General features: G+C 54.9%; 1 protein-coding gene across 8 annotated transcripts in view; it reads left to right on the top strand.

Moving 5' to 3' along the window:
• LRP8 (LDL receptor related protein 8) overlaps window positions 1–12,572 on the top strand; it is an 80,434-nt gene that overhangs the window by 26,123 nt on the left and 41,739 nt on the right. For all 8 annotated transcript variants that reach the window (XM_058717323.1, XM_058717324.1, XM_058717325.1 and 5 more), the window contains exon 3: window positions 9,390–9,512. In XM_058717323.1, the coding sequence (XP_058573306.1) occupies window positions 9,390–9,512 (123 nt within the window). The remainder of the gene's footprint in view (window positions 1–9,389; window positions 9,513–12,572) is intronic.

The following is a 12,572-nucleotide window of genomic DNA, read 5'->3' on the forward strand; positions in this document are numbered from 1 at the left end:
TCAGGTGCCACCCAGCTTGTTGGGGGCTGAGCCTGGCTGGAGTGGGATCTGGAGCCTTTTCTTCACCCGCAGAGGAAGAGGCAGAAGAACTGCTTCTCTTTCTACCAGGGCGCTGGTGCCAGGAGAACAGGGCCCAGGAGGTGGGTGTCCCTGGCAGGCTCCAAAGTCTGCCCAAGGGAGGCAGAGCTGTGCATCCCTGGCTCAGGTGGCCTGGCTGGGGTTAGACAGGAAAGTCCTCTGGTCAGAGGAGGCTGAGTCCCCACTGGGGCCAGCTCTCTGCTTCCCATCTGACTGGAGGGACAGTATGCCCCTGGGAGCCAGGCAGGACTCTGGCTGGTGGTCATAGAGGCTTTCCCAGCCACACCCCCTGCCCTCTGGAGGCTTCTGTTCTGAGGGTGCCATGAGTTTCCCTCCAGCTGTTTCCTTGGGCCCTAAAATCCCAGTGCCAAGTGGGTGGCCCAAATCCAGGGTGGGACCAGCCAGGGCTTGGGGCCTGAGCTGAGTGCCACCTTATCATCTAAGCAGCACCTCTCTTATAATGTTTGGTCCTTTTGCAGGCACCAGCCAGGGACCCCTGCAGATCCCCTTCCCCTCTCCCCCACCCCCATCTTCCGCCACCCCCTACAGCTGTCACTGGCTCAATACCTCCTGTGTCCACAAATCACTGTGACAGTTAGACCCCTTTGTCGTCTGTCCCTCGGAGACGCTCATCTTCCCCGTGGCGACAGGGAGTCCCACATACCCCAGCTAGGGCTTGGACCTCCCTTGGTGACGGTGGGGCCAGGGTGGCCGGCAGCTTCTGAGAGCAGCTCTGATGTGCTGGGGCCCAGAGGAGGGACTCGGCTGTGGGAAGTCCCAGGTGATCCTTTTGGAGGGGCAGCAACACCTATGTCATAGAGTCACTGGCCCAGAATTTCAGCTGGAGGGTGTCCTTAAAGATTTGTTCACAAAAGAAACTGACGTGCAGAGTGGGAAGAGGTCACATGGCCCATCAGAGGAGTGGGGCCATAGATATTCTCTGAGCACCCACTTGGCTCCAGACCCTGTGTGGGGTGATCACTGAGATGAAGGAAATGATGGGGAAGCACTGGTGTGCATCCAGGTGAATACCTGGGCTAAGGATGTTGAGGCAAGAGCCCTGGACTGGGGAAGAAGGGGCTAGGGTTCAAGTCTGGCCAGGAAGTCTTGCTCTAGCCCCTCTCCCGATCTGGAGCTCCCTCTCCATCCTCACCTAGTGGATGGCATGCCCCTCCAAGGACCCCCAGCTGAGGGTAGTATGGAGACTCTGTCTCTCCATTTTAAAACAAGGTAGTGTGGGCAGCTCATGAGCAACGTCTGTGTCCTTGGCCATAGTCAACCGTGGGATACTCCACCAGTCCTGTATTCCCCTCAGCCATCCCTCAGCTGCCCTTCCTGCTGGGGAATCACCTCCTCCAAGAAGACCTCTCTGTGGCTGCCTCTCATCCAGTCTCGCCTCCAACCTCCCAACCTTCTACACCTCATTTCCATACCTTGTATTTTGGTTTTGTCTTATGATCTGGACCGGTTAAGAAATGTGCAGCCTCTTCGTGTAGTGAGTTGGAACAGGAGAGAACCTGGAAAATCTTAAGGGAAACTGCCCAATTTAAAAGCAAAGATGCCCTCACCAGAGAGCGATCCTCTGAGGCTCACTGCTCCATTCTTTCATTTTTTCCTTCAAACCTTTCACATGCCCGCCCCTCCCGGCCCCCTCAGCACCTGCTGCTGCTTCATTTCCTCTTTCTCCCCAGGTGGGATGAGAGGGTGGGAGGGAGAACCGCACTCAGATGTCACCTGCTGATGGATGGTGGTGGCCCCAGGCCCTGGAGCCTGCTGGGCACCACAAAGCTGGGAGCCAAGCCCCGCCCACCAGGCTTCGTGGGTGTTGGGACACTGTGGGAACCATTTGCCTTTCCAGCACCGCCTAGAGCCTTGAGCCTGATTGTCAGCGTGTGGACGCTTGGATTGAGAGACACAGTGCCTTGCAAGGATGGAATTGGAGGCCATCCACAGCTTATGGACCTGCGTGACTCATGCTATAACTAACTGTCCTGGAGTCCCGTCACGGGGCTGAGCGTGAGCAGATCACAATGTGCTTAGAACCTTGGCTCCTTAGAGAGTTACAATCTTAAATCCATGGAAGCTGTTCTAAATGTTAGATTAGACCCATGGGATCTTTATTTTTTTTAAGATTTTAGTTTTAAGTAATCTCTGCACCCAACATGGGGCTCGAACTTAAGACCCCGTGATCAAGAATCATGCTGTACAGGGGCGCCTGGGTGGCGCAGTCGGTTAAGCGTCCGACTTCAGCCAGGTCACGATCTCGCGGTCCGTAGTTCGAGCCCCGCGTCAGGCTCTGGGCTGATGGCTCAGAGCCTGGAGCCTGTTTCCGATTCTGTGTCTCCCTCTCTCTCTGACCCTCCCCCGTTCATGCTCTGTCTCTCTCTGTCCCAAAAATAAAAATAAAAAACGTTGAAAAAAAAAAAATTTAAAAAAAAAAAAAAAAAGAATCATGCTGTACAGACTGAGACAGCCAGGCACCTAGACCCATGAGGTCTTTAAACAGAGGGTTCTTAGGAGCATCACACATCCGGGGAGGGGTTGGGGTTTGAACCCAGTGCTGCTGGGGATGGGCTGTGTGAGCCCAGGGGATGATGGGGAAACAGCCGATGGGGTCTCCCCTCGCCCTCTTTCCAGTAAGTACTGCACCTCCATTTTTGTCTGTTTTATATGTTGGGGTTTCACTTGGTAAAAGGGTTCCTGTGCCTCAAAATAAAGTTTTCCAGGCCCTGTGCTGTGCTGCAGCTCCGTGCCAGGACTCGCCACAGCCCGAGAGGGTGGCTCTGGCCAGCGGGTGACTGGGCAGGCAGACAGGGGCCTCCCGGGAGGGGGTGCAGGTTGCTCTGGGCCACCGTCTCCTCCCCCTCTCACTCCTGCTGTGTTGTTGCTGCAGCCGGAGAACACTCCGGGTCTGTCGTCCCGTTGACTGGGGTGACAGTTTAATAGTAGCTTCCTGGGCTGTCATTTAAATCTGCCTGCCAGGTTAGTAGGCCAGGGGCGGGCTGGCACGCCCCCTGCCCCCACCCCGGATCTTCATTCTGCTGGCAGCCGTTGTCTTGGCAATGCTGGGGCCTGGCGAGCTCTGCAGTAGTGTAACTGTGGGGGGAGCAGCCCTTTCATCTCCCCGACCCGGGTACAAGGGGGCCCAGCTGCCTTAGGGCTGGGCTGCAGGGCTGGAGCCAAGCTATCCGGTGTTGGTCCAGGCCTGGGAGAGGAAATGGGGACAGATCAGTCCCTCTGTGCCATGGGAGGGGAAGGGACTGACCCAAGTGCCTCAGCAATCGTGTTGAGCTGGAATCCACCTTGTCTATGGGTCTCTGTTCTGCCCTCAGAGAATATTCCCTGGGGCCTACAGCCTGTCTGCAGAAACCTGAGGGCCAGTATCCCTGACATCTCTCTCATCAACCTGTCCCATGTGGCCTGGTCCCAATCCCCCCTTTCCTGCTCTTCTCTGCACAGGTAGGCCCCCGCTCTGAGGACTGGGGTCTTCCCGTAGCTTCGGCCAAGTGTCTGTGAATACCTTCTCCTTTTTTTCATGGCTTGGTGGAGCTGGCCCAGAGACAGAAGCCTGGGTACCAGCCTCTGCTGTGTGACCATAGGCCAGTCCTTCCCCTCCCTGGGCCTCATCTTCTTATCTGCAGGATGAGGGGCTGGCACTGCAGCAGTATGCCCTCGGGTGTCGTTTATTGGCCCATTTGTTTCTTGGAAAATTAATAGACAGTGGCACCTGCAAAGGATGTCCCTTGGCTAACCAGGTTTGGGAAGTATGGGAGGAAACAAAGTCATTCTGATATCTGCAGGCCTTCTCAGGACCTTCAGTAAGCCAGTGGGGGTCATGCATCTCCAAGGGGGAAAATAGCAAGTCTTCTCACAAACATCTGGGTGGATGGCTGCCCCTGCTCTCCCGCCCCTTTGCCTCTCTCTTCCTCTGCCAGGGGCCAGTCATCCATCTCGCACAGTCTCACCAAATCCTGAAGGAAGCCCAGGCAGTTTGGAGCCATGGGTTTTGTGGGCTGCGAAGCAGTAGCCCCTGTGCTCAGCAGAGGCTGGGTGAGCTCGGAGAAAGTAAAGCCCCTGTGCTGGGCCTCTGAGGGGCAGCTTGGTGCCGGCATGGTAGAGCTCCCAGGTCCCTTGCCACTTGCCTCGTCTCCTGCCCCAGATTGCCATTCTGCTGGCTCCCCCACACCCCAGGCCGTTATCCCACCTCCTGGAATGCCCTTTGTCGCTCTCCTCACTCCCGTGGTTTGGGTGGTTTAGCCGACTCCTCTTCCTTGAACATAGTCCCCTCCTTCGGGAAGTCTTTAATGCCTGGGCTGGGTCAGGTGACCCACCCCCTGGCTTCCTGGCCACAGAGTCAGAATACATCAGGGCTCAAGTGCAGCCTTCCCACAAACATGTGCTGTGACCTTGAGTAGCCTCCTCTCTCTGGGCCTTGGTTTTCTGCCTTACAGAATGGGAGAGTTGTAGAGGGAGGGACCTTGGAGACCCTGGGCTCTGCCTGGACAGAGCACTGATCGCCAAGAGGAATCCACACCAAGCAGCTCCACCTGGCAGCCCTGACCGATCTTTGTTTTGAAGCCCCCTGTCTGCACTGGGGCTGCTGGATGAGCGTGGGTGGGGAACAGCAGTGGGAAGGATCTTATTGTCTCAGGGAAGGAGGCCTCCGGGGGTGGGGAAGCTGGGAGGCGCTGCGTGATCATAATAATTGCACAAGATCATAGACTCTGGGTGTTGAGCAGGACTTAACATTCAGTCAGCACCACACCTCCATTTCCAAATGAGGAGGCAGGCCCTACGTGACTGATGGACCCGATGTCACACACGCGCAGCAGCTGGGGCTGCTGACTTCCCACGCCTCAAACTGACACCTTTGCGCTTTTCAGTTATAATGCTCTGATACCATCCTCAGCCCATTTGCTTCCCCCAGCCTTGTGTGTTTGGCGAAGCAAGGAGATTAGCTACGAATGTGGGCTCAGAGAAGTTGTGTAACTTGCAAAAGGCGACACAGCCCAAGTAGCAGAGTAGTTTGTCTGACCATGGACTGTCTGATGCTTTCCTCTGCCTGTGTTCTTGTTATAAGTAGCAACGCCTCCCTCCTTTGTCCTGGATTTCCCATTCTCCCCAACTCTGCCCTGGGGTCAGCTCCTCCCCGCCACCCTCTGGAATCCCAAATCCTTTGTGGCGGCCCATCTGTTGCCATGGCACCAGATTATGATGTCGCAGACCCTGGATGACTATGTACAGCTCCTGGGTTGTGGAGTACAGGGGCTCACAGAGGTGGGCATTGTCCAAGGGGCAGACTGGCATGGAAGGAAATAAATCCCTGGAAACAGGGAGCCACAGCCTCAAGCCCAGCTGGGGAATCACCCTGGGAGTTGGAGCCAAGGCTAGGAATGGGGGTCTGGCATGGCTTGCTCTGACGGGCATGCCTTGGCAGGGCTGATGTAGCCTCTTGACGAGGGACTGTCGGGCTCATTACACCGAATGACCCAACACTGGGATGCTTGCTGGGATCCCCTGGGAGAGCCTTTTTTGCCTTTTGTTCTTGTAGCAGTGCTTCATGGGAAAGCCACCCTCCCCACCCCCCACTTGCCCAGAGAGGGAAGGAACTTGCCCAAGGTCACCCAGAGAGGAGGGGGCCATGCCAGCATTCAGTCTCAGCTCTTTTTTTTTTTTTTTTTTTTTTTATTTATTAATTTTTTTTTTTTCAACATTTTTTAATTTATTTTTGGGACAGAGAGAGACAGAGCATGAACGGGGGAGGGGCAGAGAGAGAGGGAGACACAGAATCGGAAACAGGCTCCAGGCTCCGAGCCATCGGCCCAGAGCCTGACGCGGGGCTCGAACTCACAGACCGCGAGATCGTGACCTGGCTGAAGTCGGACGCTTAACCGACTGCGCCACCCAGGCGCCCCTCAGTCTCAGCTCTTGTTCCAAATCTTTCCATGTGGTTACAGATGTGGCCCACTAGGGCATTTAGTCTGGTCCCCAACCTGAAAGTGGTCATGCTGCCTCAGTTTCCCCAGGGTGGTCCATTAGCAGAGACAGATTGTCGCAGGCCCACAGTTATTCTGGCATACACTTTTGGGCACATTCCAAGGGAACACTTCATCTGTATGCCTGATCTGCCTCATTGCCTTGTCCTGTGGCCCCAGGGACCCGAGAGCTATTTATTTCACTGATCATACTGCATTTGCTCTTCTGGGGTCCTCTGAGCCTGAGGGCCTTAGAAAGAGCCTGTGGAAAGAGCTCAAGCTTTAGCTCATGGAATTAAAATCCCACTTCTGCCACCTACCACCCTCACCTCTTTGAGCCTCAGGTTCCTCTTCTGTAAAATGGGATTAACAGCACTACCAGGACAGATGCGAGGAGTCACTGGGATATTGGGTGAAAGGTGCCGGGCCAGAGCACCAGGGTGAAAAATGTCCAAACCAGTCAGGACAGTGAACAAATCTGTTCTCCAGAACATGCCAGGACTCATCCATTCCTGAGGCTGCCACTTCCTTCCTGAGCCTGTTTGGTCTCAAGGCCGCCCTTCAGGACTATGATGGTGTTTTGGCTGCCCTGGTCTCCTTGCCAGGTGCCTTCAGGGCTTGGCACACCGTGGGAGGCCAAGCTCGCTCCCAGGCTCCCAGCAAGGAGGGAGGAAAGGGTCTTTGGATAGTGTCTGGCTGGTCCAGGCCAGTGACAGAGCCCCTTTATCACCTTCTCCATCAAGCTGACCTTGCTCTTTTGGGTTCTGCCCGTTCTTCACCCACACTGCGTTTCCGGGGGGCAGGTTGGGCTGATTTCTCTTCTGTGTGCTCAGTGCAGAGCCTGGCACAGAGGCAGTCTCACTGAATGCCAAGCCAAAGCTGCCATGGGATTTTTCCCACCTAGTTTGAGGCTTTTCTTCCAAATCTGATGCTGCTGAGTGTTTTTTGGGGGGAGCCATGGTAAGGTAGAGGGGTATCTGACTGAAGTGAAATTGTGGCCCTGCTCCCACTCAGATGTGACCTTGGGCATGTACTTAACACTTCTGTATCAAGATTTCCTCAGCACCGAGACTGGCACACAGAATGCACTTGGAGAAGGTTTGAACAGGATGAGGGAGACATTGGTATATACATTTCTTCTCTTCTGTGGACGCTGAGCTTCTTGTGGAAGGGATGTTCTGGTGTTCATGTTACAAAATGCCCCACGTGCTGTGGTTTGTAATTGTATTTATTTCAGGCCGTGGTGTTGGTATCTATTACCCACAATAGCTCCTCGGTGCGGGGCTCAGGGAGGGCTGCTTGGGGATCCGGACTGGGAGGCAGGAGAGGTGGTGCTTTCTTTTTTTCTTTTTTTTTTTTAACTTTTTAAAAATTTTTTAATGTTTATTATTTATTTTTGAGAGAGAGAGAGAGAGAGAGAGTGTGTGTGAGCAGGCGAGGGGCAGAGAGAGAGGGAGACACAGAATCGGAAGCAGGCTCCAGGCTCCGAGCTGTCAGCACAGAGCCCGACGCGGGGCTTGAACCCACGAGCTGTGAGATCATGACCTGAGCCAAAGTCAGATGCTCAACCGACTGAGCCGCCCAGGCGCCCCATCTTTTTTCTTTTTTTAAATTTTTAAAAATGTTTATTTATTTGGGAGGAGAGAGAGAGAGCGCACACACACGCACAAGCAGGGGGAGGGGCAGAAAGAGAGAGAGAGAGCGTGAGAGAGAGAGAGCAACAGAATCTGAAGCAGACTCCAGGCTCTGAGCTGTCAGTGCAGAATCCAATGTGGGGCTTGAACTCATGAACCATGAGATCGTGACCTGAGACAAACTTGGACACTTAACCGACTGAGCCACCCAGGTGCCCCAGGAGAGGTGGTTCTGATCCCTGCCTTGCTATGTTTCCCTGGGCCAGCCCCTTTCCCTCTCTGGGCCTCAGACCCCACTCCTCCGCCCAATCTGTAGGTAGACTGATTCCTCGAGTTTCTGCTAGCCCTGCACAGACAGAGGTATTCTTCTAAAGAAAGGGTGAAAAAAAAATTCATCTCAGAATGCAGATGTCCTGCAAGGATTCCACTGAAAGGCAGAAATACAATGGATTCAGGAGACCCAGGGTCTGTCCCCAAATCCCTGCCAGGCTGTTCAGGCCAGGCAGAGCAGTTGCATGGCCCCAGAGGCAGCCAGAGGGCCCGTGGGAGGATTTATATAATTCAACGCTGGTCACTGGGAAGAAGCGTCCCTGGGAGCAGGTGGGAGCCATGTTCCCATATAGTTCATTGTCCCCACTGAGATCAACCCTGAGTTGGGTCCTGTGCTGAATATGACAGCATCCCTACCCTGGAGGAACATCAGGCCAGTTCCACCAGGGAGGAAGGCAAACCATGTTCCTGCCTTCTTATCCCAGTTTTGTTACCAGCTGTGAGATCTCAGCCTGCTACATAAGTTCCCTGCGAGGGCATGGAACACCTGTTTCCTTAGCTTGTTCGAACTAAGGCTGAAACCATAAAAACAGCAGTAGTTGCTGCTTACTGCACCTTCTGTGCCAGGGTCTCTTTCCATATGCTTCACACATTGTAGCTTGTCACTCCTCCTCAGAGCCTTTTTGTTTTCTTCTTCCCATTAAGAAAACAGAGGCTCAGAGGTTAAGTAACACCCCTAAGGTCATACAGATAGAGAGAGGCAGAGCCGGGATTCAGACCCCCATGTTGAGCCTCCCTTCCAGAGTGTCTAAGTGCCTCTTACTCTTAGGAGACTGATTTGGGTCTCTTACCCAGTAGATGCTCTTTTCATCACTCCAAACAGAACATACCTCATTAATCTTGTCTCAGAGTAATCTTGTCTCAGAGTAATCATTTGCTTTTAGGATTCATTAGCAACAGCTCCCTGGTGCTTCCAGAGGGGCCTGGTTGGGGGAAGCAGGACAGGCCAGTAAAGGGACTGAGAAATGGCTAAAGGGGTGACTGTAACTGCCATCGGCGATGGGGGAAAACTTCCTGGAGGTGGTGGCAGTGGAACTGGACTTTGGGGGAAGAGGAATATGACAGGGGAACAGGCAGTCCCTTGGTGGATGGGTCCTGTCACCCTTGTTGGACCTGAGCTCCTGAACTTGCAGGCAGGGCCAGGCGTCACCTGCCTCCACCTGGTGCTCAGCAGACGCCTGGGGAATGACTAAGCGTTTCTCTCCTGTCCTCTCTTGGTAGGCGAGGCACTCCATGGCCTGGTGGGGTGGTGGGAGGTCATAGGGTCCTGCTTTCAGACAGAGCACATCCTGGGCACCCCAGTGCCACTTGACTGTATCCTGAAAAACCCTGTGCCCACCAGGCCCCTCACGCTCTTTTCCTTGCCCCGCAGCCAAGAAGACCTGTGCGGACAGCGACTTCACCTGTGGCAACGGCCACTGCATCCCGGAGAGGTGGAAGTGTGATGGCGAGGAGGAGTGTCCCGATGGCTCCGATGAGGCAGAGACCACGTGCAGTGAGTCCTGGCCCTAGGGCTGAGGGAGGGGGCTGCATGTGGGGAGGGTTGGGGTTGGGGAGGGGGGCGGGGCTCAGCTTCCTCATCAGAGCTTCCTTGCTGGGAGGTTGGGAGGTTCAAGTGAGGCAATCTGTCAGACACAACTCCACACCGACCTTCTGCCACACCCTTGGGAGGGCCCCTGGCAAAAAGCCAGGTGTATCCAGTGCTAGTTTCTGGTAACTTCCTCACAGGCCTCTTGCAGGTTGAGCCCTGCTCCTGGAGCATCAGGAGCTAGAAACAGCCCTTCTGCCCAGAAGCACCCAGAGCATATCCTCGGGGGCTCTCTGCCACACACACACACACACACACACACACACACACACACACACAATTTTTCTGGAGGGCTCTGATCATAATTCTAGCAGTACTGGTAACAGCAGGAGCCTATAACATGTTTACTGTGTGCTAGGCGCTTAGTGTGCATTAATTCATCTTCTCCTCGCAGCAGCCTTTGCAAAAGAGGACACTGAGGCTCAGAGAGGTTGAGAGACTTGTGCAAGACTACCCAGCCAGGACTTTGAGGCCCCTGCTCTTTCTTCTGCCCTGAGCTGGCTGAACCCAGGAGCCCTGGCCTCCATGGCAGGCTGGGTGGCAGCAGGGGCAACCAGGGGTGAGGCAGAGGGCCAGAGCCAAGCGCCAGGCCCGCCTCCCACACTCAGGGCTTTGTCTCTCCGTGATTTCTTTTCCAGGCCCTAATCCTCAAAGCAAACTCACACCCGGCAGGTCATTCCGTGACATTTGTTAAATTAAAAAGGAGATGAGAAGGGGGCGGGGAAGGACCCAGGGGTCCCGAGGCAGAGCCTCAGCAGAGTAAAACTGAGACAAAAGGTTGGGAGGGGGAAGCACGTGGAGGAGGGTAGGGCTGGTGAACACCCAAGTCACACTCCTTAGGGGTCACATCTGCCCCAGATGCAGAGGTGGGGACAGTGGAGGCCTGCGTCCTGTCCCTGTCTAGGGCTGTGGCTGGTGATAACTGAGTTTCCTCGTCTCTTAGCAACAGAGCTAGCGGTCTCCTCATGAGAGAGAGAGAGAAAGGGAGAGAGAAAGGGAGAGCAAGAGCAACCCTGGCCCAAGATAGGAGGCTCCCTCGTTTCCTTGCGCGGCTGCCTCTGCCTTCCCTGGCCAGGCCATCCGCCCTATCCTTTTCGTACTCCCCACGTGGCCAACCTGTTCTGGAGCTTGTCCTGAGCTTCCTCCTGAGCTGCAGAAGGAACAAAGCCTAGCCACGCCCACTGTGACTCTCCTCTTCAGCGCAGTCTCGGATCCCCGTTTAGAGAGAAGGAAACTGAGTCCAGGATGGGTTTGGCCGCTTGCCGGAGGCTGCCTGGCTAACAAGGGGCAGAGTTGCATATGGCTGGGAGTGTGTGTGTGGGGAAGGGGCTGTGGCCACAGGGGGCTTTGCAGGGGGACTGTAGTCAGCCAGTTGGGCCATCCCAACCCACTCCAGCAGTCACCATGGACGAAGGAGGCAGCAGGGGGATGGGGGGAGCTTCATCACCGATATTATTGGGGTCTGTCCTGCTGCCTGAGAGCTAGGCTCCCCCTTCTCCCTGTGTCTCTGCCTCCTTGTGTGAGTGTCCATTTTCATCCTCCCTTACCCTATCTCCGGAGCCCTCTCCACCCCTACTCTCTTGGACCGCCTCCCTCCTCTGCCTGCCCCTCTCCTCATCCTCCCTCTCGCCCTCCCTCTCCTCCCTGCCCTGCCCCACGTTTCCCTCTGGCTTTCTCTCTGTAGCAGTTGCTGCCTTCCTATCCCTTGGCAGGGGCTCTCCAGCCTCCCCCCTCCTGCCTCCCAGGTCTGCTTTGTACCCACAGTTGAATAACTAGAGGCCCAGAGAAGTTGGGGGCTTTGCTTCCAGGACGCACAGGTTGCTTGTGGCTGGTCGGCCTTCTGTGATAGAAGACGAGTGGGCTCGTCAGGCTCTCAGGCTTAACGGAGTGCCCGTGGGAGCAGGACTCAAGGCTGCACCCTGGGAGTTGGGAGCCCCAGCTCTCCTCTGGGCTCTCCCAGTGAATTTGCTGTGAGATCCTGCACACTTTCCCATCCCTCTTCGGGCCTCAGTTTCTAACATCTCATAATTCCAAAGACCATGATCTAAGATTCCTGGACTCCTAGCACCTTCTTTGTCCCAGCCGGGGCACAAGGCCCAGGATCCCACTTCTTGTGCCAAGTTACATTGGTCAGGGGCAGGCAAGGCCTGTGGGTAAGGAGGGCTGCCTGGAGGAGGTGGGCCAGAGTGGGACTTCAAGGGACAGGCAGAACTGGGGGCAGCGGGACCTGGTAGCAGGCTTGCTCACTGCCTCCCCACCAAATGGGGAACTTGATAGCTGACCCACTGCTCATTTAACTGGTGTTGCCATAGCAACCTCCACAGCCTACCAGGTTCGCCTCTATAGCCTACCAGGTTCCTAAGGACTATGCCAGCTCAAAGAAAGATTCCAGGCAATAGTAAAGTATAGTGGGTTTGGTTGTGTGATATATTTGGGTCCAGGTCCTGTGAGACCTCAGGCAGGTTGGCCAGTCTCCCTACGGCTCAGTTTACTCATCTGTAAAATGGAGTGATGGCACCTGCCTTATGGGGTTACACGGATGAAATGAAAAAAATGTGGCAAAGCTACTGCATCTTGATCCCAGTCTCTCTCTCCCACATACACCAATTTCACATTTTAGAATAAGTAGGAGGTTTGCATAGAGAGGGAAAGGCATTTGGGAGCAGGTCCCCATGTTCTTGTGTTCCCCCACTATGGCATCTGCCCTTAGCTGGCTGGGATTTCTCCTGGCTCTCCTTCCTTCTGGTTCTGGGTTTTGTGTCTATCAGATACGGCCAAGAGCCACAGTAGGAAAGCCTGGGACATTTGCCTAATGAAAGTAGCATTTTAGCTCTAATTATGGCTCACTTGATTGGAGACAGCTTCTCACCCACCTCCAGGCACATGATGGGAGGGGTACAGGGTAGGGGTGGGGAGGTTGGTCCAAGGTGAGTGAGTTGCAGCTTTGGGTACTGATCACTGAAAATG

Source organism: Neofelis nebulosa, chromosome 2 (genome assembly GCF_028018385.1).
Source record: "Neofelis nebulosa isolate mNeoNeb1 chromosome 2, mNeoNeb1.pri, whole genome shotgun sequence".
In the NCBI taxonomy this organism is placed as follows: Eukaryota; Metazoa; Chordata; class Mammalia; order Carnivora; family Felidae; genus Neofelis; species Neofelis nebulosa.